Raw genomic sequence first — 22372 nt, forward strand, 5'->3', positions numbered from 1 at the left:
CCCGACCACAGCAGCCGGACACAGGCCCTGGTGCCCAAATGCTAAATAGTCCATTTGGACACATCTCTCCCTGATCATGACTATGTGGTAAGAGAACCAAAGCGAGTGCAATCTGTTCTGTTTAAAAATAAGATCACCCATGAGCTTTGCTGCATTTTGTTTCCTTGCTCCAGTGCCTCCATTTCCCACTTCTGCACTGATCTCCATCCATTTCAGCCTTCTCTCCTGCTCTACTCTAAGCACCTCCTCAGCAGGTTACCAAGCTGTTACATATCTCAGCTGGTAACAGCTGTTACCAAGCTGTTAGGTATCTCAGAGCAGAACTGACCTCTGTAGCTGAAACATGGCCCACAGACTACTGCCTTCCATTGAAGCACCAGGGCCCTGGCTGGGCGATTCACATCGAAGGCTTTCCTTCTCCTCCCCAGTGCAAGAAGGAACAGGCAAGCATGAACATAGTCCCCGAGGGTTTCCTTCCTGAGAGGTCTCCCTGCCCTCTCTCACAAATCCTGCCAAACCTAACAAGGTTGGTGAAATCAGAGCTGCAAAGGCCTTTAACACAGTGTGTTCAGCACACAGAGAAGGCGACCAAGGTGACTGTTTCAGTGCCACACTGTGCACTTTCCCTCCACCCGTTGATGTTCTTATAAAATCTAGACATGGGTTGGATGTCATGAGTCTCCTTCCACTATGACTTACCTCTTTTGAAGGCAAACTCACAGTCTTTACTGATCGATGTGACCAAGTAAGCAGGTCAGGGACCAGACTCTGGTGCTATGGGACTTCCACTGTTGTTGTACCTACATGGTAGAGAATGCATGCTGGTGGCATGGCCTCTTCTGGGCCTGAAGAGGATAAAAGTCTTTGAGGCAGAAGAGGCTGTATTCCTGAAAGGATTCAGAAAGCTTACCATCTCTTGTTGCTGTAACAGTTGTCTATTATATAGGGAACTGAGAAGAAGCTCTGGCCTTTTGTCTGTCCCAGAAATCTTTGTACATGCTTTCAAAACCTGCTCACTATGTGAACTCCAGGCATGTCTGAACAACCTGGGTGGTTTGACACATTACAGTAATATGTTGGTGTGTGCATCCATGTGTGTATGCACATATATGGAGTTTTTCTGTCTGAGTTCCCCCTTTGCTGTTATTTCTGATGCTTTTTGCAGAAGAGAACCCTGAAGGTAGTCACAGCCACTAGAAATGGCCGCTTGGGATGGCTCCTCAGTCCCTTCTCAGGCAGCACAAGCAAAGCCAGTTTCAAGCTCCTGCTTTGCGTGTTGCTCTGAGGGGCTCTTTCTTAGGCTGCTGTGCCTTCTGGCACCTGGGGGGGAGTGTACCAGCAGAGAAATGATTGGTATCTTCTGTGGATGACAGTGCCCAGGAAACAGGACCATCCAGAGTCTAGGACATCCTGTGCTGTAGAACCCTGTCACTGCCAGGCACAGGGGCTCTCTTGGTAACTTGCTGTGGCATGCCCCAGCAAAGCCTGGCTGACTTCAGGCTGGAGACCCATCACCAAACAGCCATTGTTTTGTCAACTGGGCGTTCGCATTCCTCCTTCAGCACTCCCCAGTGAGGGCTGGGCCTTAGCTCACCGCACCCCAGGGGGCTGGCCCCTTCTGCCACCCGTGTAGGTGCCTGGCATGTGTGCAGCATGGCTGACTGGCAGTGAGCTACGCCTGGCATTCTCCACCTCCGAAACTCGGTCACGAGCAGGGCTTATTACTCAGTTCCTCAAACATTGAATTCTGCCACCTCTCTCCAAAACATATTCATGTTGACATATCCCCTGGCCACTGAGCCCAGCATGGGGGCTGGACCTGGCACTCAACTGAAATTCCTCCTACTTCTATTGCTCTCACACTACCAGGCTCCTTGCTTTCGGGTTTGGAGACCCTGAATTAGGGTTTCTGTGACCAGTGGAGGGATGGCATGACTCTTTTGTAACCAGCTGGAGCATCAGGTGCTGCTGGCTTCTCCCCTCCCTTTTCACTAGTTACTGATAAACTCGGTGAATACTGATAGTTGTTTCCCTGATGTTGCTTTTTCTTTTTAAGTGACTCCTGCTAGGCTGTCTTTGTAAGAGTCAGGGGCAGGGCAGTCTCCAGCCAACAACCTCCTGTGCTAAAGGCTGGTCAGTTATCAGCAGCGCTAGGCTAATAATAACACTTATTAAGGACTTTCCACAAGACTGAAAAAAATGAGCAAAATCTCTACAAACCCTGTTTACAGGTTGTAGGGAGAAGGATCTACCAGAGTGATAAAGCCTGAAACAAATACTCAAGTGTGAGGGTCTAGTATCATAAAGTGTGTTGGAAACCCTGATTTCTGCTTCTGTCTTTTCTCTGATACCGAGAAAGAAATTTTTCTATGTCTCAGTTTCTCTGACTAAAACAAATGTGAGATTTGCTTCTGGCCTCCTTTGAAAACGGAATGAGACGGGGCTGTAGGTGCAAAGGGTTGTGAGTAGTGCTGACATCTACTGGTAAACTAAAACTGGCTGATAGGTAACATAAAATACCATAAATACATAAACACATAATATAAATAGAGCTTGACTGTATTTATGGGGGGTCTGGAGATTTATGTGTTCCTTTTAAACATGAAAAGTTAGTCTTGCTCATTGTTACGATAATGGCATCATATTCTTGGAGAGACACAGGGAAGAGATGCTACCAGGAGCTTTCCATGCTCATGGCCACAGCTGGTTGGGGCTGCCCCTTGCCAGATGCCTGAGCCTGCTTTCAGATGTGTCTGCCGTGCCCCTCCCTGCACACATCAGTGAATCTCTCTGTGCCTCACTTTGTGCTTGGGAACCATGGTTAGGACACTATTTCCTTCTCCCTTGGCTGAATTTGAGAGTGCTCTATGTCAGCCTCTCTGGAGCACACACAGCACCTACCAGAATGGGTGAGAGGTCATATCCACTGCAACTGCCAATGTAAATAACCACGGTGGTGGTATCTCTTCAGAGCACCTTATACTTTTCCAAATCTCCTCCCAAAGACTTGTCCAAGACACAGCTGGGACAGTGCAGTTTGGAAGGCTAGCCTCTGCAGATTGAAACAAAACACAGCTACGCACCTATTTTTTTGAGGAAAAAATGCTTTACTTTCCCCATCAGACATACAGCATCTAAATAATAACAGCTCCTGACAGGAGGCCTGACAACACATATATGAAAAGAGAAGATGTATGAACTTACCATTCAATGGTTTTATGTTATTTCTTAACCAGCTTGAAGACACAATTGACAGTTACACACAAGCTCTTGCTGAGAACAAGTAGTTTCCTTGCCCTACTCTAGGACACATCATACACATGACAATGTGGACACACAAGAGACAAGGCAGTTACATGGAGAGGTACATGCAAGAGAGAAGACATCAATGCAGTCACAAGCACATGCCAGTGACTGAAGTTGTTTTACACTGAGCAGCACTGGCACCACCAAAATCACAGCACAGGGTGAAGGGAGTGGTCTTTCTGCCAGAAAGTGGGAAAGGAGCTGACCCGGGAGACCACGGCAGCCTGCAGTTCTTGTCTGATCCCAGCCAGAGCTGGTTTAGGGCTCTTCAACATGGCAGATGACTACTGCCCCCTAAGCCCAAAGGAGAGGAGGCTGCCAGGCTGTTCTTGCCAGTGGGAAGGGGGGAGTCCTGGCAAGCTGGTCTAGAGTCTAATCTCTGGCTACAGTCTCCTGTGTTTACTACAGAGGGGCAAAGTGAGGGGCAGGCATCTCTCCCAGCTGCAGTGGCCCTGTGAAGACTCCCATGCCCTCCCTTTGCAGGGGAAAGCTGGCTTCCCAAGTTTTGGGCAAGAACAAGCCCTGCAGCGCAAACATGACCATTTTGTTTCTCCTGATGCCGACCACAGTGCCTGTGAGCTGGTTGCCTGAGGCTGTTGGTTACTGTCCTATGGATCTGAGTCCAGCTATCACACCATTGTTCTCTGTGCTTCCCCCACTTTCCCTGACACTTATGGGGGTCCCTATGCAGAAAGGAGCAGGGTGGTGGAGGTTGCCTTCCCGTGCCTAGTGACAGGCTCTTTCACTGTTCTGCAGTGGCTGCAGTATCCCTGCCTCAGTGGGCAAGTGGGGCTGGTCCTGTGGGTGTTTGGTACAGCTGAAGAGGGGAACAGAAACACTGGGCAATGCAGAGAGGGAGGTCCTGTACCACCTTCTCTGCAGAAGGTTGTTCTGTTGAGCAGAACAACCAAACAACATTCTTCCTGTGAGAAATCTGAGGCTTTATAAAGCCAGGCCTTAGAGATGATAATTTTTACCTTCATTTTCTTGGCAGGACATGAATTCAGGATCCTGTTGCCTTCATGGTAATTATTGCTCTGTTCAGAAGCTAAGCCTCAGCTAGCAATATATCTTCCACTGACTCCATTAGCACAGGATCAACCACCTCAAGCAGACAGTTGCTTCTTGGATCTCTCCCATGGTGTTAGACTTAGTTCTTCACAGATCGGCATCCCAAGTATTTCATATCTATGCAGTAACAGAGACTCAGAACCTCACCCAATATTTTGAGTCTGTGGAAAAGGCATTCGTTCAGAGACTTCAAAGAAAGAGCTTACATTTTTGATTTTGCAATTATGCCTTGGTAATCATAGACTGATATTGATCCAGGATCTAAAACAGGGTCTTACAAATGAGTTTAAGGAAGAACCTCCCTCTGTGTCTTTCAACACACAAAGGACCTGATTAGTTAACTGCAAGGGGGGGCTGTGTGTGCACTCTTCAAGCCCATTACACAGCACATAGCTCCTCTGTTCAATTACAGTTTAGCATGTAGATTTCCTGTTTAATTAAAATTTTGGGGGGGAAAAAAAAAAGAAAGAAAGAAAGTCCATTTCAGGAAGTTCTCCTGACATAGGCTGTTCTCTTCTGAGTAAGACAATAGCTTCAATGCAGAGAGCAGGAGGAAGTAAGCAACGCCATTGTTACAAGTTCAGCTGGAAAAGCTGAAGGTAGGAAGCTCTTGCTCAATTCTGAATTCAGCAGAAATGGGAGTCAAGAATTATGGCAATGTCTCCCAGGCAAGTCTTGTTCCCAACAGCAGGACCAGCTGATGGGAAGTGAATTGTGAGAGCCTCCAGTTACTGTGCCCACAGCTCCTGTCCGAAATCTAAGCTCGCTGTGGGCTGGGTGACAAGCTCCTCCTCACGGCTCCTGCTAGGTCCTTGCAGCTGAAAGACCCTCTGCTTTAATTTATCAGTGAAATCTTGTAGCCGTGACAGCCCTGGTGCCTGGGCTGATCCTGAGGTCCATCAGATATCGCCAGAGAGGCTTTCCACAGAATGCAGTGACACACATATCTTAAAAAAGGTGGCAATACAAAATGCCCCTGCACAAGGTCCACACTAAACATATAACTGCACTGCATAGCATGCTAAACAGTGTAGCACTAATGAGAACTGTTAGCAATTGTCTGGTACAACTCACATTTCTATTGGCTTTAAGCCTACAGAGCCTATTTGAGGTGAACTACTGTGGAATACCAGTGATGAAGATATTTGGAATACATTTACACTGACCCTGTAATAGCAGCAATAGCCTGCACCAGTTACAAGGAAAGAGAAATCTCAGCAAAGGGAGAAATGCCTGGAAAAGAAGTATGTGGTTGAAAAACTGACACATCTCATTTTCACAATATTCTTCAACTGAAATGGTGTCAGCACCCCCAACTGGAAATTGTTTCCTCGGCAAAATCAAGAAAGATCACAACTTCATAAATTTGTTGCTAGTTTTTTAAAGAATCTTGAGATGCAATTTAAGGAGTGTGAAAATAAATGATAGAGGGTCAACAGCTGTGTTAGAGACCATATAACCAGAAGTTTGTTCCCTAACACTCAGACCTCAGACTTTACCAGTAACAACTGCTTCTCAGTTTAGAGTATTTCAGATTTCCTCCCAATTACACTGTCAGTCAATTCTCATTGTAGTTGTCCAAAGTTAGGTGTTAGTATCCTCTTCCCTCAACATCTAAATCTAAGATACAGAAAGGATACCAAGGTAATCTGGAAACAAGCTACAGCAGAACAAAACTGTCTGTAACCAGGTAGACACAACTAAATTTCTTCTTTCCATTTCACTCTAATGATTATATTCTGTTTTCTTTACATTATAATCACATCTGTTTTCTGCAGACAATTGCATGTGTTGGGAACAAGTTGCAATACACCACTCTGGACAGAAGTGTTCAGAGTTCTGGGGTTCCTGCTTTTTAGGAAAGGATAGATAAGAGACTTTGTGTCAGCTTGTAGAGAGACAGAAACCTCATACATCACCTGGTTCCAAATTCTACCTACTCCAGAGATACTGAGGGGAGAGAGGGCAGAAGTTCTACTCTTTGACATTATACATCATTACATTGAAAAAGAGCAGCCCTGATTTTTCACATCAACAGTTTCTGACAACAGTGGTGTCTATGTCCAGCTGTCTGGATTATCCTAACAGTGGGAGAACAACTGACAGTGACTTAGTACCGTGGGAGCCAGAGTGAGAGCACTTGGCTGTTTGCTAGAAGTGCACATCCAGCTATGGCTGGATGATGTTCTTGGACACCTGTGAGCCCAGCACATTTGACCGGGGCAAGATGTGGTAGACACCGTTTTGGGAAGAGTTACCACTCAGGTTGTTTCTCTGGACATGTTCCATCCCCCAACTTTCTGCTTCTTCCTTCCGCAGTTGGTCTAGGCTCTGGGAGTGCAGCTCTTCCTGACTGGCTTCTTCCTCCTGTGAACCAGAAGAAAGGTACCAAGAACTTCAGCGACACTCCAGGAGAGAGGCAAGGTGTGCATGATACTTAAATATCCTCCCACATTCTTTCAGAAATTAGTACAATCCTGCCTGTCTATAAAAGATCTAATATACTGTTTACTGCAGTACAGTGATGAATGCACATTCAAGCATTAAACAAACAAGGAAAGATTCATCCCTTTTCACCCTCTACAAGAACATTCACAGAAATGCTGTGGCAAAGCAAATCTGCAAACAACTACTCAAATAAGCTTTCAGGTACATTCACATGAGAAGTTGGACCTTTCAAGACACTCTTTCAAATGGGAAGTGATCACAAGACTACCCTGTAAAAGGAAGGCTTCTTTCTTACTCAGCTAGGTCACTTTGTGCCATTTGGCTATTCTCATTATTAAGGCCATAAAAACATGAAGTAATGACATGATTCCCACATGCCTTGCTGCCTTTGACTTTAAAGCTGAAGACCCAAAATACACTGGATGACTGGATATAGGCAGTCTTTGGCAAAAGTCACAATTCTGCAGCGAGACGCTGTAAGCACACCGCTAACAGTCTTCCATCACATATGTCTTATAAATAATCCACAGGCAAGGTGTTGTTAAGATCACAGTCCACAACACTGTCATGAGCTGTTCTTGCTGGAAAGGACCATCTGATAATTTTTCTTTTAACATCTGAGGATAAGCAGTTACAAAGCAACTGAATTGTCAGTAAATTGCATCCACTGCCACAGGATTGAGCTTGGCCTCAAAGGAGCCAGAAGGTGTGTTTAAAGATACCATGGTTAACTGAGGGGACGTAAAAGCAAAGTGTTACTTTTCTTGAACAGAAAAGGTTTGATCATACAGAATGTTGACCCTGGCCAACCCTTTCTGTCTTATGTCAATGTGGATTGGAAAAGCAAACATGATACCAGGTCCTTTCACAGAGCAGAGCTGTGTGAAGACCTAATGTGAAGCAGGTTCAGGTGCATGGTGGAGGGCTACCAACCCTACTAACATCATCCAGTGGTTTGCCCACCAGGTCCTTCTTCTTCAGCTTGTTTCTTTCTGGCACATCGAGCTTGCTCACCACTGCATCAATCTTGGAGCCAACGCTGTTTATGGACAGTTCCAGCTGCAGTACACGTTGCAGCAGGCTGGGGGAGACACAGAGAGCATTTGTAAGCCTTTTCTTGTGATGATTTGTAGGATTTGCAGGAGATATCTCACAGACAATGGGACAGACCTCAAACAGGAGTGAATGCTCCCCATCAGATAATTGATTCATACCCACTGAAGGCATAACTTCCTGCTGTACTGTGTTTTCATCTGTAATCAGTGATTCTGCTTAGAATGGATCCCAGCCACTTTGGATCACAGTTCAGACACAATATAATTCCATTATTAAGTATTGCACCTGCCTCTCCTTGGATATGGCCCTATGTGGTTTGCTCAGTGTTGCTCAATAGCAGAATCAGGATCTCCTGATTCTCTGTGCTGTATTTATCCCATGCTCTGCTGTGGAAGAAACAGCCAAGTGTTATTCTTGGACCTGGACGATAAAGGCCAACTAGGCTATAAATCAAGGATATTTATTCCCACAGGCTCTTCTGTAAAGGTATCAGCTTCCCTTGGCCCAGTTATCTGGGCCACCTTCTGATCTGAAATATGATGGCATATTGCCTGCGGCCAGCTGACAGCTGCAGAGGTTATTCAAGAGGCAGAAAGCAAAATGTCTTAATTTTTTATACGAACAGGCAAACTACATTACTAGAATTGTCCCAGTTATCTCCTGACCTGCTTATTTATGCATGTGCAAGATAAAAGAGACAAGATCTTACTGAAACCGCTCAACACCACTGTAAAGAGTTACATCAGGGAAGGAAGCAGAAGGGAATCAGACTCCTCATTTGCAGAGGGCTGAAACTACTGACAGCACAAACATACACTTGGAACTCTTCTTTGGAGACCCAGCTGGCTTTATTGGCGTGGTTATTCCTTGCTTCCCTGTAGATCAGATTCTCATCCAGGTTGTTGTCACCATAGGATTTCCCCAAATTTTCAATCTCTGTATTCAGAGCAACCTGGAAGATAAAGAAACTCCTGCAAAGCTGGATACTAACTCTGTGTCAGCTTTACTGTGGATAACACACAATATCACAGGCAGTGATATACTCAGCTGTTATCCAGGCACAGTTGGAACTGTATTTGAGTTGCCTGCTTAGTTTATACCACAAACCCAAAAAGATTCCTGGGACCACTTTGGAGTGAACTCTACCAAACAGAAGATTTCTTTCCTTGCCCTTTTTTACCCTTTTTGCCTCGAGGTCATGCTTCATCTGCTGTTGCTCCTCTTCATCAAGGATGTGGTTGCCATCTTTGTCAAACGTGCAGAAAGCTGCTGTGATTTCATGATCTGCATGGCCCAGTCTGAAAAAGAATAGAAAGAAAACTGAAAGCACAGAATTACACTGTTAAGCTCTAACAGTGTGGGAACACCACTTTTGAAATCAGTGTATTGTTTCCTCCTGCCAGTGACAAACCTCAACACCCCAAATGGGCAAGAGACAGTAACACAAACCTATTTAGACCAGCAGATTAAACATGTGGGGAAAGATAACTATTTTTTTTTTTGAGTCTTAAATTGCCCAGATCTGAGCTAACTGCTCTCCCAGTCTTGAAAACCAGAGAATCTAGATTACCCGTGTTACCAAAAGAAAGAGCTAAGTGGGCATCCCTCAAGCTGACTCACTTACTCCTTCAAGCTGTTCTTGAAGTCTTCAAAGTCTAGTTCTTTTGTTCCATTCTGCAGTGCTTTCTGCACATCAGAAATCCGCTCCTTCTTCAGCTTCAGCCTCATGAGTGTCCGGTTGTAGCTCTGTTACCAAAGGTGCAAAAAGGTGCGAACAGACACAGAATCACGCAGACAGAACAGTCAAAAGTACAGCAGAGCACAGGTGAGCCTACGCTAAGTAATACAGGAAGTTTTTAAGTTTTCCACAAGCAAAAATACAACACTGCTGAATGAACCTCATCTCTAAACTAGGATCACACTTTCAAAGTGACAGCAACATGCTAGTCCTCTGCTTTTCTTCTCACAATTCTTCTTTTATCTGATCTCTCAGTCCATCAGCTGTTTAAGATAATGTCTCAAATACTGTTCTTTGCAGAATATTGCTCCCACAGCAGAGTTGTGACCTTCCAGGAACTTTTCTGGAATTCGCCCATGGGAAATCCAGATGTAACCCACTACATTTGCACCACTGTAACATGCTCAGCTTAGCAAAGTAGGACCTGCTGTGTTATTGATCAAAGTACAATCTATCAAGGACTTGAAAGGACTTTGTTTAGAGACCATCCTAGGAAGAAAAGTCTCTCAGAAACACTACATCAAGTAAGAAGATTCCCCCAACCTCTGCTTTTTCATCTTCTCATTGCTAAAGAATCTGGGAGCTTGATTTATTCCAGAAAGGAACTGTGACTCCTCTGCACACAAAGAAGATAGATCTGGAGTTGGCAACCACTGTTTCTCTCTAGTAAATTCCACTTAGTTCAGGGACTTCCAAAAAATGCTTCATGATTTAGCTAGAAATTAGCATGGCTTTCACTATTCATCACCTGCTTCAAGATGTCAGAGAGCTGCAGCTCATCCTTCTGGCTTGAAAGCTCTTCCTTGACTTCTGAGTAGGTGTCATTGATGATGGCCAGAAACATGTTCTAGAAAAAGGGGGAGAAGAGAGGTGAATATGCATAAGACATCTTGCCTGCTCCAGCAACTGAAGCAGCAAGAGGCAGGACTTAGTTAAACAAGGAGCTATTTCCCCACAGAGTCTCTCTTGGACAAATTAAACTGGGTGAAGAGAAGGCCCCCTTCAGCCACACTGTGTTTTCTCATGTTTTTGCAGTGAAAGCAGTGATTGCAGGTATTTGTTACCAGCTTGAATACTACCTTGGATAGCTTTTCTTGAAAAATCTTAAGTTACATTTGGATTCCTGACACTGGCTGTTTAACCTGGATGTTATGAGCATCCCTCTGCATCCATTGCCTAGGAAGCCAGAGACTCTCCCCCATGTTTTTTTCACTGCCTTTTACAGAACAGCTGATCTGATCCCCTTGAATTCAGCTGACACATTAGTGGTTTTTCCAGTCAGATTTAGTCTTCACCTTAAAACATGTGAATATGGCTCTAAGTCACCCTAATAATCAAATCCCCAACTGTAATAACACACTCTTTGCCTACTGTGGTCTATTCACACTGCAAAGCTTCTGTAACAAACTCCCTTTCCCTCTAAGCATTAGCGCTGCACCTAACTCAGGGATTGTCAGGAGGGGTCTCTCAAACACTGCTGTCAATACTGGGACAAGGAGTACTTTCTTGCTTACCAGGAGCACAAAGAAAACAAAGAACACATAGGTGACAAAGTAAATAGGCCCAAGGACCCTGTTGGCATTGTCAATGGAATTGTAGTCAAAATCACCGAGAATGATCCGAAACTGGGTGAAGCTGGAGGAAAGAAAGAGCCCAAGATCACACAAAGGCACATGGATTTATCCTACAACCTCAAACAGTCCTGAGGTGAACCTGAACCCGCCTGCAGCCCAGATGGGCATAAGAACAAGCCAGAGCAGGGTCTAAGCCACTCAGTCAGAGTGTAGGTTCAGCTACTCATCCTTAGCAATTAACCCCGACAACCAGAAATCTGTCTGTTACCCTCAATTTTCTCACTGTGTTCTTTTGTCCATGAAGATGTCACAACCGGAGGACTATGAGTAACTTATTAACTGCTGTGACTTTATTACAATGAGATACAACAGGTGTCTGATTGGCATTCAGATTTGTATCTGTAGGGAAGGGTGAAATTCTTTTGATAAAATTATGGAAACATGGTTCTATCTTATACACTTACATGCATTTAACAAAGGTACTGAAGTTTTCCACTTGTGTCCCAAAAAGAAGGTAACCCAGCTGGGCATAGGCAAAGAAGACAATGAAGAACATAATGGCAAAGCCCAGGATGTCCTTGGCGCAACGTGCCAGTGTGGAGGAGAGCTGAGTCATTGTTTTGTTAAAGCTAATGTACTTGAATATCTGCAGGATGAAAGAATGGGGAAAAAAGATAGGCCAAACCATCAGCTAGGTCAGTCTCTCTCAGGTATGTGCATGCTTACTGACAAGAGGTTCACTATAGTACCAAAGCACTGAGAAGAAAGCTGGGCTAGAGGAATAGCGGCTTAGTGTTCAGGATATTCGTCCTGGGTGTGCCACCATCCTCCTGGAGGTCATAAACATATGGCTTTGTTCCCTGTGTCAAAGGAAAATACAAATAGGGACTGCTAGAAGGACAAATTTCTTAAAGCTAACAAGGAGCCCCAAATAGAGAGTGGTTTTCCACCATGCCAAGATGCTTTGGTTGAAATGCAAAGTCCACGCCAACACATGAGTAATTTCCAGTTCTTGAGGGATCATCATGAAAGGAAAGCATGGTTTACAAGATTATCCTCCAGAATACTAAAATAGTACAGGATAGACAAAGTTACATTGTACTCAGCATTTTCTAAAACCACTTTTATACCACAATGTCTGAGCTCATCGCCCTGGATGTTATCTCCCAATAACTGGCTTCAGAATGCAGGGTGAAAAGTTGTCCAGATTTACTGCAAAACAGAGCATATGACTTTGAGGAAAATCCTCTGCTGTATAGCTGTTACACTCATTTACTCAGAGGGATGGAAGAGACAACCCCCAAATTATCTAGAGGAAGAGGTCTGACTGGAGACCTGGCACCTCCCAGACCCACTATAATACCTTGATCCAGGCAAAGAATAAGTTGACTGCATTCATATTGTTGTACTGCGTCTGCCAGAATGCCAAGAACTCAAAATCTGCGTAGGTGTTGGGGTGTTTCAGCAACTCTCCCAGCAGCCTGTTCACCTCAATGGTGCGAAAGATGTGAAATCCAATGGCGACAATGGAGAGCTGCAAAGAGGAAGAGGAATAGTCTGCAGTGACCACTGTACCTATGCTTTCCTCAGACATTAAAGTGTCACAGAACTCCTTGATATAGCAGTTCACAGCTGCAGTCTACTGGTGGGGGATGGATATAAGGTCTTGATGCACTGAATGATGCCCTGGTTTCACAGACTCTAGGGCATCTCTAAAGAAAGTATTTTCTCCTAACAGTTGACAGAAGAGCATATATCCATTAATTCTGCTAGTTCATTTTAGTATTAAAGCAAAACCTCTGCCAGATCTTGTCCTATCTGGACTAGTTCCCACATTCTTTCATTTATTTTGGCTCTTATACCTCTCTGCAATTGCTCCCCCCAAAACATGTGTAAGAGTCCTCACCAGAATGACAACAACATCCAGGATGTTCCAGATGCTGGTGAAGTACTGAAGCTTGTGGATACGCAGCTCCAAAGTCTCCTCCACCACGTAGTAGAAGATGAAGACACAGAATACAATTTCACAGGCAACAATGAAGAAGTCCCATGCACTGACATATCGTATAAGTTTGACTGTCCGGATTTGCCAGGAAGGAATGGCACCACCAGTGGCTGGAAACTCAACAACTAACCTTGAAGGGGACAAAAAAACTCTGATAATTATAAACAAGAGGATGGAGGCTCTGGGATTATTTTGAGAGGCAGCAAACTTGAGCATGATCTATCCATCAGACCATGAGTGGAAGAGTTGTGCATGTGTGTACACAGCCATATCTCTGCTGCTTCACTGCCTGTGACAGGAAAGGGTGAAAGATAAAGAGAAGTGTGACTGGTTATGTCAGGAAGACCAAGACTTCTTACTAATCCATACAATTTCTACTGACACCACTCAGACCTACCCCACTGGTAGACCTTAATAAAGTATTTGCATTTTAAGAAACCACAGCACTGAGGAAGATGCAAGAGGCTGAAGAATTTTCAGCTGGACTCAGCTTACCTCAGAACACAGAACAGATTGATATTTGCATTATACACGGAGAAATCAATGAAGACAACTCGTGTTCCCCGATCCAGCCACAGCTTCTCCTTCAAGACTTGCAGGGCTTCAGCACTCTCTTCTCTGGTCAACTTGAGGTCTATGTAGTATCCTCCCCCACTGTAACTGGTTAGTCTTCCCCAGTGAGATGAACCACCCAGCTCCTCCTCAGAATGGTAACTCCATCTGCAACAGACAAACCATAAGCAAAGGCTTCACCACCCCAGGCTTGGATATGACCTTGTAGCCTGGAAAATTAGACTATATCTTCAAGGGACAGAACAGTTTGTAATTAAAGAATTGGCACTTAATTCCTAATGAGTTCTTCATTGTTGTTAGTTTTCTAGTCTAGTGCTTCCCAGCAGTAACACATGACTTGCAATATTATGGAGGGAAAATTCTGAGATCCATTGGCTAGGTCAGTCTTGTTTTCATGGAGGTTGCTCCCAGGATCTGCTCTATTGCCTTCTATCACATTGCACACAACCATCTGCTTAGAACACTCTTGCACTTATATTTCCTTATGAACAATAATTTCTTGTTCACAGATCAAGACTCATGCAGCAAGTAAAGAGTTATTAAACTGAAGCTACCTCACATTATTATAGAGAAATAGGCTGTCAAGATGAGAGAGATGTACTTTCTTCTCTTTGGCTCCTGAAATCCCAGAGGAAAGCAAATAGTATCCTCCTTTTGATGGATCTGGTCCCAAAGGTCTTTATTTAACTTCACACTCTTAAAGACAGGCAAAAATTTCTACCTAATTTTCCACTGGATTTTTCATGGCTTTCCCAACAGGTCCCACTTTGCCACTCAATCTGTTGTGCTTTTCCTCAAAGAGACACTTGACCTTATTGATAGACAAAAAGGACTTGCTGCCTCTGACTGCAAGGGGAATTCCAGCCTTATGTGAGAAACTCACCCTCAGCATCCTGCAGCTTAGCAGATCTTGTTTTAACTAGAAGAGACTAATTTGGATTAGATGTACTTACGCTGTTCCATTGATGAGCCCAAAGGAGAACCTTTCCTCCTTGTCTTCTGAGTATACATCATAGCAGCCTGAGATTTCCTCCTTGAAGTCATCATGGACCACACAGGAATTGTTTTTCACCTTCAGTTGTCTCATGCGTGGGACACCCAGCAGCAGATTCTCGTAATAAATGTACGACTGGGTGCTGTGCGCTGTCAGGGACTCGTTGTTGTACCACTTTGTCCAGTAAAGATTATCCAGAAGGGGACCTTGTGCATACTGCAAGGGAGGGAGAGGAGAACAACTGCTTTGTAGCTCACACAGAGGGAATTTTCTTAGCCTGGGATTGAGATAGTAAGACATGACCTGCCCCTCTCTGCTCCCCAAGACAAAGGTAGTGTCTTTGTATGTTAAGGAGGGGAAAGACCAGGGCTGCTGATAGAGGAGGGATGCTGGGCAGCAGGGTCATTGTTGGTTTCTCACAGGCCTGTTGTACAGTTGCTGCACCTTCCTGGGCTCATAAAAGAGACAAGAGCTCTGCAAGTCTCTTTGTCTTTTCCATTTCAGTCAGCACAAGTCTCAAGGAATTGCCTTGGCACCAGTTGTGAATTATGAAAAGAGCGTGTGCCAGTGTCCTGGAAACACCAGGGGAGAATCAATAGTGCCATTGTTTGCTGTAGTGTTTTAATATGATAGAAAAAGACATCACATAATTGATGAACAATTTCTGTCTGTCAGAGATAAGTGGTTGCAATAACTCAATGGCCTTCACTGTGGCTCTCATTATTCCTTCACCAGTTCTTTGACAGAAATATGTTAGACCCCAGACATCTTTCCCCTTTTTTATTCTCTTTGATAAAAGTCAGTGCAAATTGTAATCCAGCTTCTTCATAAAGAATCTATAGATCAGACAAGCCCAGGCATGAATTACAGGCAGGTTAAGTATGCTGTTCCCAAATTGCCATGAAAATGGACAAAAGCCTATTACTAAGACACCAGCATGAAGACATGGGGCTGTAGGATTCAAAGTCACTTGTACCACATGGAAACATGAAGTAAATCACTTGGCCTCTCTGGATCAGTTCTTTCCATCTGTGCAATGAATAGATGCTCAGATCACTTTAATTTTTTTGTTATGTCCTGCCTGTTCAGCTGGTAAATTACTGGGAAATGGACTCTTCTGGGCACACACAACACTTATCCTAGCCAGTATTCTGGCCACAGTACTCAGAGGGATAAATGATATTTTAAGTCAGTGAGTATTTTGCACGCAAATGCTATTGTAACTATTGCTAGAAGTTGGCAAAAGCTTGTGGCAATAAAATGCCTTGCTGAAATCACTAGGTAGCAAATTCAGAGGGAACTGAATGTCCCAGTCTAGCTGAGATTTACAGGGTTCCCCATGCTGGGCTAGATTTGTACTCACCACCCAGAAGTCAGCCATGCTTCCGATGGACTGGAAGGAGACACGACCATCTGAAGAGGTCTGCAGAAAGAGCTCAGACATCACTTTGGTGTAGTAATAGGCACTGGAACTTGTCATTCCATATGTCACTAAGAGAAGAGATAAGAGAAGGGTCCTTCCTTATACCTGAATATAGGTATAAGGATATAGCCTGATATAAATATATTTATATATTCACTTTATGTGTAGTTTGTACTTTCACAGGTAAGCTGAGCAAGGCATGGGAGAAGAAATCTTAGGACCTTTTGCTTTCTTAGGGATTTACAAATTTACTTGTTGCATGTTGCAGAATTTAAACTGTCAGACTGACAGACTGTAAGAGGTTAGTAGAGAGAGAATACCATTGGATGATGCAACTGAACATCCCAGGTAATGATTTTTGTTCTCAGACAAAATTTCTGAGGGAAATTTTCTTTCTCAGAACAAAGCCCATGTTCTGTATTTTGACTTTCTGATGTGAAGCTGCGAAGGTACAGAGACCACCCTGTTTTTCCAAGTGGAAAGCTCCAGGTAAGTTCTCATCTACCAAGAAACCCCAACAGTAGCAGGCTCTAACTTCCATGAGCATGTTGTTTCAACTCTCCAGTGCTCCTCTTCCTTCAGAAAAACATCCATCATGGTGATCACTAAGAACATGTTCTGCTCTTGAAAGCACAGCAGGAAAATAAAGCAGCTGACGTTCAAGACACAATCCCCCCACACCTTCTGGATGAGTCAGTGTGTGACAACATGTACGTCTGTGTGCACCTCTTGCTTCTTTAGGAAGAGTGACTGAAGCACTGTCTCCCTGGGCCAGTGTGATAATAACTTAGGTTGCTATTGTCTGTCAATCTCTCCTGCCATAGGGTCCATGAAATATAATCCTCTTCACTATCCCATGCCACTGGTGTTCATTTGTGATAATGAATGAACCTTCCCAAAACCAAACAGCCATTGTTCTATCTACACAAAGTCAATTAGCATTAGCATTCAGTACAGGGACACATTAAATTCACCCAAGAACAACAGTGAGAGCTGCTATCTGCTTTATCACCACAGCCACCCCTGCAGTCTCAGAGGGGAAAATCTCTCTGACCTCTGTATCTTTGATGCCAGGAAGTTTCTGGAGCTGCTCTCTGGGTCTTGAACATTTACTGTGAATTAAATAAAATAATTAAAAACCTTGAGCAGATTCTCCTAGGACTGTGGTGTCAATGGTTAGAACTGATAATATGAATCAGAAAATACTGCTAAAATCTAACCATTATCAATTAGCAATGGTCAGTAATTTTAGTTCTGTGTTTTAGTTCTGTTATTAACCTATTCTATAGGTTAATAACACAACCTCCTGCTGCAGTGAATGCACGTACAATAAATTTAACATTTACAGCAGAGCAAGGAAGACTAATAATAAAATCTCACATTATTCCCCTCACACTGCACACAGAAAGGATGCCTATGAGACATGACAGTTACTTACGTAGACAGATGTCCACCAAGAACACAACATAGACTAGCAGCTCTCGCAGTGTGGTCTTCACATAAAGCTCTCTGTTTTCAGCTGTGTTCTCAGTCAGTGTAGTGCCCCACAGACCTGTTGGGTATAAAGAAGCGACTGTTGAGTTTTGATGGCCATTCTCAAGGGCCATGTGAGGAGCTGAAGCCCTGTTCTCAAAGAACTCTGCTGGGAGTTGAAGTTTTGTCACTTTTTAAGGCCAAACCACTTTTCATTTCAAAACTTGACTAAGACCTATAAAAATGTGTTAAATAACCCCTAAGAAGAACTAGAACAATTCCAGCATGAATAAAAGATTTGGGGCCGACCAAAACTATAATATATTGGTTTTTTATTTTTGCTAAATCACTCTCCAATTTTCTGTTTGAGCTCATTACGGACTGATCTTTTTCTGACTGTTTTTCAGCTTACTCTTTGCAGAGATTTGTCACAAGGTCTCTTGAAACTATAAAACTTCAACTCAGTCACCCATGTGCCAACAGCTGACCTTCTGTTAGGACTTCTGTAGCAGAACTGCATCTGATGTTAGCTTTACAGATACTAGTCCTTTCAGTGTATGTTGAACCATTAGGTCCCTTGCTTACCTAAAAACTCTTGCAGTTTTCTTGTGGGTCATAAGACTCGCACACATAACACAACTCAATATTTTCAGCATAAAATTTAGAGCCAAATTGGCTTTAGGACATCTATCAATGGAGCTGTGCTGAATCCAATACAGTTATGCCAATTGCAACAGCTAGAGATCCTATTTCCTTCTACAGTCAAAGCAACTCATTAAATGTCACCAGGACTGATCAATAAGAGAGAAACACTTCCTTTAAAAGAAGCCTTGATATTTTGGGTTTGATGAACCGCCTGATACCATTAGTGTATTTGTTTGTTCTTTTTGAAACAGCTTTTTGTTGTGATTTCTGGAATGCTCCTGAAGTTGGAAGGCATAAGAACTTCCAGTTGAAAGCCTAGTGATAGAAGCCATGTCGATAATATCCATAGTGTTGCTGCTTTCTGCAGCTCCTAGAGAGCTCAGCCCTGATACCTATCCCCAGTAGTATGCAGCAATCATCTTCCTGTGAGCCAGGATCAAAGCTGATCAAAGGCCATACATTTGAAGTCAGTTCTTGCAGATAAGAAACCGCTTTTGTTTCTCTGGAGCAAGCAAAAGTGATTTAGTGGTCTGTATGCATTTACTCCTGTCATTTTGACAGGTCTTTGGCATCTCAGCAGATCAGAGAGCTTTTTGCACCATCAACTACCGTAGTGACTGTTCCAGAATCCACCTTCATTCCTGGGCAGACAACTAGTAGGCTGTTCTGGACAATCCAGACCAGCAACAGAAATAACAGCCTGAAGATCTGGATTAACTGCTGTGAAGGAGAGAGTGTCCTGTCGTCTATAGGAATCTCCACAATGCAGAAAAACAAGTGGAAACAACTCACCCATCCGTTCAAGTCATATTTAAATGACAACCTTCATCCTCAGATATGACTACATCACAATCTTTTAACAGGTTTGGTTTGTTTGTTTTTTTTTCCCCCATGAGGTAGAGAAACCTTACTTTCTATATGTTTGAAGCAGAGGCACAGACTTTCTTTGCTTTGAGAACAGAAGTGTACTTGGAACATCTAAATTCAGGGACACTCAAATATCCCTGAAAACTTGGTTCAGAGAGTTGCCCAAAATGATACCTGAAGGACCACGAGGCTGGTCCAGTACCCTTTCAGATTGCATCCAGAAACTGTAATACTATATCGCTTGAGGTTTGTTTTCAGCTATTTTTTTAGGAAATCTGTAATTACCCACCAAGCCCACCCAGCACCATTCATCAGCCAGGAGAAACCTCTAAAGCCTCAGCTCTGACTGCATGTGAATAGATAGTGTTAGACTGTAATGACAATGACAAATAAGTATTGATCATAGAGGGGCTGTGCAAATCAGGACCAAGCTATACTGTTATTCACTCACATGTACTGTTAGAGGGTACAGCTCTGAGATAGGTTCTTACATTCCAAGTCAGGAAGAAAACAAGAAAAGCGACACTGGCAAGAAAATATAATTTTCACAAGAAACAGTTCCTTGGTCTATCTTCCCTCTTTTTACAATATTAGGATTTTATGCCTTCTATAAGTAACTGTTCAAATAATGCTCTTGCCCAGGACTATATACTTACAGGAGACTTATCTTGCTCCCAGAGTTTTGATTGTCTCTGATTAAGCCTACATATATTTCATTCCCCTTTGCTTTTTAAACTGGAAAACAGCACCTCTTTCTTTCAGCTGTCTTCAAGAAAAGCATTGTTTGATACATTCCTGTAATCCCCTGCATTTCAGTCCTAGATGTTCTCTGGTAGATATTTTTATCAGTTCTTAAGTTACTGTAACACAGGGGCCCGACCACTGTCTAGAAAATGCATACATAGACAGAATGGTCTCATCACCACAGTGATGACTCCTGGGGATTCTGAATATCTCAGCTCTGTCCAAAGCTCAGATTCACTGCAAAACCCTGAGCACGTCACTTAGTCTCCGACTACCTTGTAGTAAAGGTAACAGGACAAACTGTGAAGCTATAGCCAGGCACATGGAATGAGAATGCTCCTTCCAGGTCAGCCAGACATGATCTCTGGAGTAATGCTACTGTATGTTGAGCAGGGCCCTAGGCTACACAGACACTATGAGGTTTCTACCTTCTGCATCCCTTCTCTCATCCCCCCATACGACTGTTCGTTCTGAGGGCTAATAAATCCTTTCTAGTGGGATGTCAGAGCTTTACCTCTTATGCCTCTGAAGACATAGAAGAAGCACTTGAGGAAAGGACTTGTCTTCCCATCCACAGCTTTGCTCTGTTCTTCTTGGTAAGGTAGTGGATCCCCAACCTTTTCAAAGTTCTCATAGGGATTTTCCAGGGTAGACTTGGGGTTGTAGATGGTTTGAATCTTCAAGGAGGAAGAAGGAGAGCCATTGTAAACAGGATTGTCCCAAGCTTTCTTCCCCACTGTCTCCAGTTCGTGCTCCTCTGATGCTCTAAAGTGGCTCTCAGCTCTGTTGTTTAAGCGAGACGAATTCATGACTAGTCACTGCCAGCAGAAGTATTTTTTAACTGGAATTGTGAAGATTGCCTGTCCAAGCTGGAATTGTAAGGTAGCAGAGAGATAATCAGTAAATGCCAAACAGCTTGTCTGCTCAGCAACCAGGAGAGGGCACACCAACAGCTCCCCACAGACAGCAAGCATCCTCTCTTTTATATCTGCTCAGCTGGTGACACCGATCAGAGGGGTGGCACTACCCGTTGTTAGGAACCACTGTCAGCCTTATTATCCCAGGAGCCGTGGGAACACCGACAAGTCCAGGAGTCATTCTCTGTTTCGTAAAGGCGACAGCAGACTTAGATGCCGTCGTGAGAAGAGGCTGCTTAAAGGTCGGCCCCTGAGGATGGAGGGTTGGAAGGGGGAGGAGGCGGCTGGGATGTAGCTGGACCCCTCAGGCTGCTGCCCGGTCAGTTCCGGGGGAAGCTCCGGCTGGAAGCGGCGGTGGGACCCCGTGCGAGCTCCGTGAGGAGCCAGACGGGAGCCTTTGCTCGGCATGGGGGCACTCACGAAGTTTCAGCGAAGCTCCGAAGAGCAGAAGCGCTCCCCGTGAGCGGCGGCGGCGGCGCGGAGCATCTTCGTTATGTCACTGTAAAAGCAGGAGTGAAAAACGGGGGTAAATGTTGTGTTCGTTTTGGAAACAAGGGGCTGGAATCTTCTGCTTTTGCAGAATTTCCATAAGCCATGCAGTGCCTGCTGGCCCTGAGGCAAGCCTGATTTAAAAAAAAAAAAAAAAACAACCAAAAAAACAAAACAAAACAACAAAGCAGGAGTACACCAGGCAAAACTGGCAATAACAACAGCTGGGAGTTGCCTGCATTCAACTTGCCCCTGGCCAGCAGCAAGTAGTCGCCCCAAGCAGCAAGTAGTCGCCCCAGGCACCACAGGTGCCGAAGGCCTGTGACTGTACACTGGAGGGTCCCAGGGCTTAACCCTGGAATGACACTTGTCTTGGTGATGAGACTATAAAAGAAGGTATAGCCTGAGTCAAGTCCTTCCTCAAGTCTGAATATATAATTTGGAAGAGGTGCCTCTCCATGGGTACTGAGGGTAGCACTTTTTCTGAGATTACCTAGGGAAGCAACGTGGCTCTTGCACCTGTAGATGACCACAAGGCTCAAAGGTACAAGCAAAGATGTTTTCTCTGGACTATATGATCATACAGGTGATGTTGCCAGGCCAGCTGGGATGTGGAGAGATGTCCCCTCCCTGAAGATGGCACTAAGCAGCTGCTCGAACAATAGTGAGACAAGACCTAACTTGGCACAGGTCACTAAGAAGGCAGCAGCTGCTTGGAAGATCACTGGAGGTCTGGGTTGGATTCTTTGACTGAACTTGGTATTATTAGGGCCTGTTGTGTTTCATTGCTCCCTAGCAAAATGAGAGCAGTGGAATGGAATCAGAGGGTTGAATGGATGGAAAGCATTTTCAGAGCTCTCAAGCAGCAGGAGCACTAAGGAATGAGACCTCAGTGAAAGGCCAGACATCCAGTTGCACTGCTGGGACTGTACAACAGATATCCCTGCCCACGTACAAGTAGCATGGTTTATGGTGCAGAGCTGCTGCTTTGCAGGAACATTGCTGCCTGCAGTACAGCACCACATCACATCCCATCCTTCAGGGCTCAG

The 22372-nt window shown here is 44.2% G+C and overlaps 1 protein-coding gene across 1 annotated transcript; it reads right to left on the reverse strand.

Annotated features, from left to right (window-relative positions):
* Positions 1-6546: 6546 nt before the first annotated feature.
* PKD2L1 (polycystin 2 like 1, transient receptor potential cation channel) lies at positions 6547-20922 on the reverse strand. Its single transcript, XM_051799590.1, has 15 exons — positions 20432-20922; positions 17627-17740; positions 16129-16256; positions 14725-14981; positions 13694-13918; positions 13100-13328; positions 12557-12727; positions 11658-11839; positions 11134-11254; positions 10368-10466; positions 9506-9627; positions 8903-9179; positions 8697-8833; positions 7768-7906; positions 6547-6744 (listed from the first exon to the last, which is right to left on the reverse strand). The coding sequence occupies exons 1-15, from the start codon at positions 20724-20726 to the stop codon at positions 6547-6549; spliced, it is 2694 nt and encodes an 897-aa protein (XP_051655550.1). The 5' UTR covers positions 20727-20922.
* Between the last annotated feature and the right edge of the window lie 1450 nt (positions 20923-22372).

The sequence above is a fragment of the Manacus candei genome, unplaced genomic scaffold, assembly GCF_025592945.1.
Source record: "Manacus candei isolate 608988 ecotype Guabito, Panama unplaced genomic scaffold, ASM2559294v1 h1tg000050l, whole genome shotgun sequence".
In the NCBI taxonomy this organism is placed as follows: domain Eukaryota; kingdom Metazoa; phylum Chordata; class Aves; order Passeriformes; family Pipridae; genus Manacus; species Manacus candei.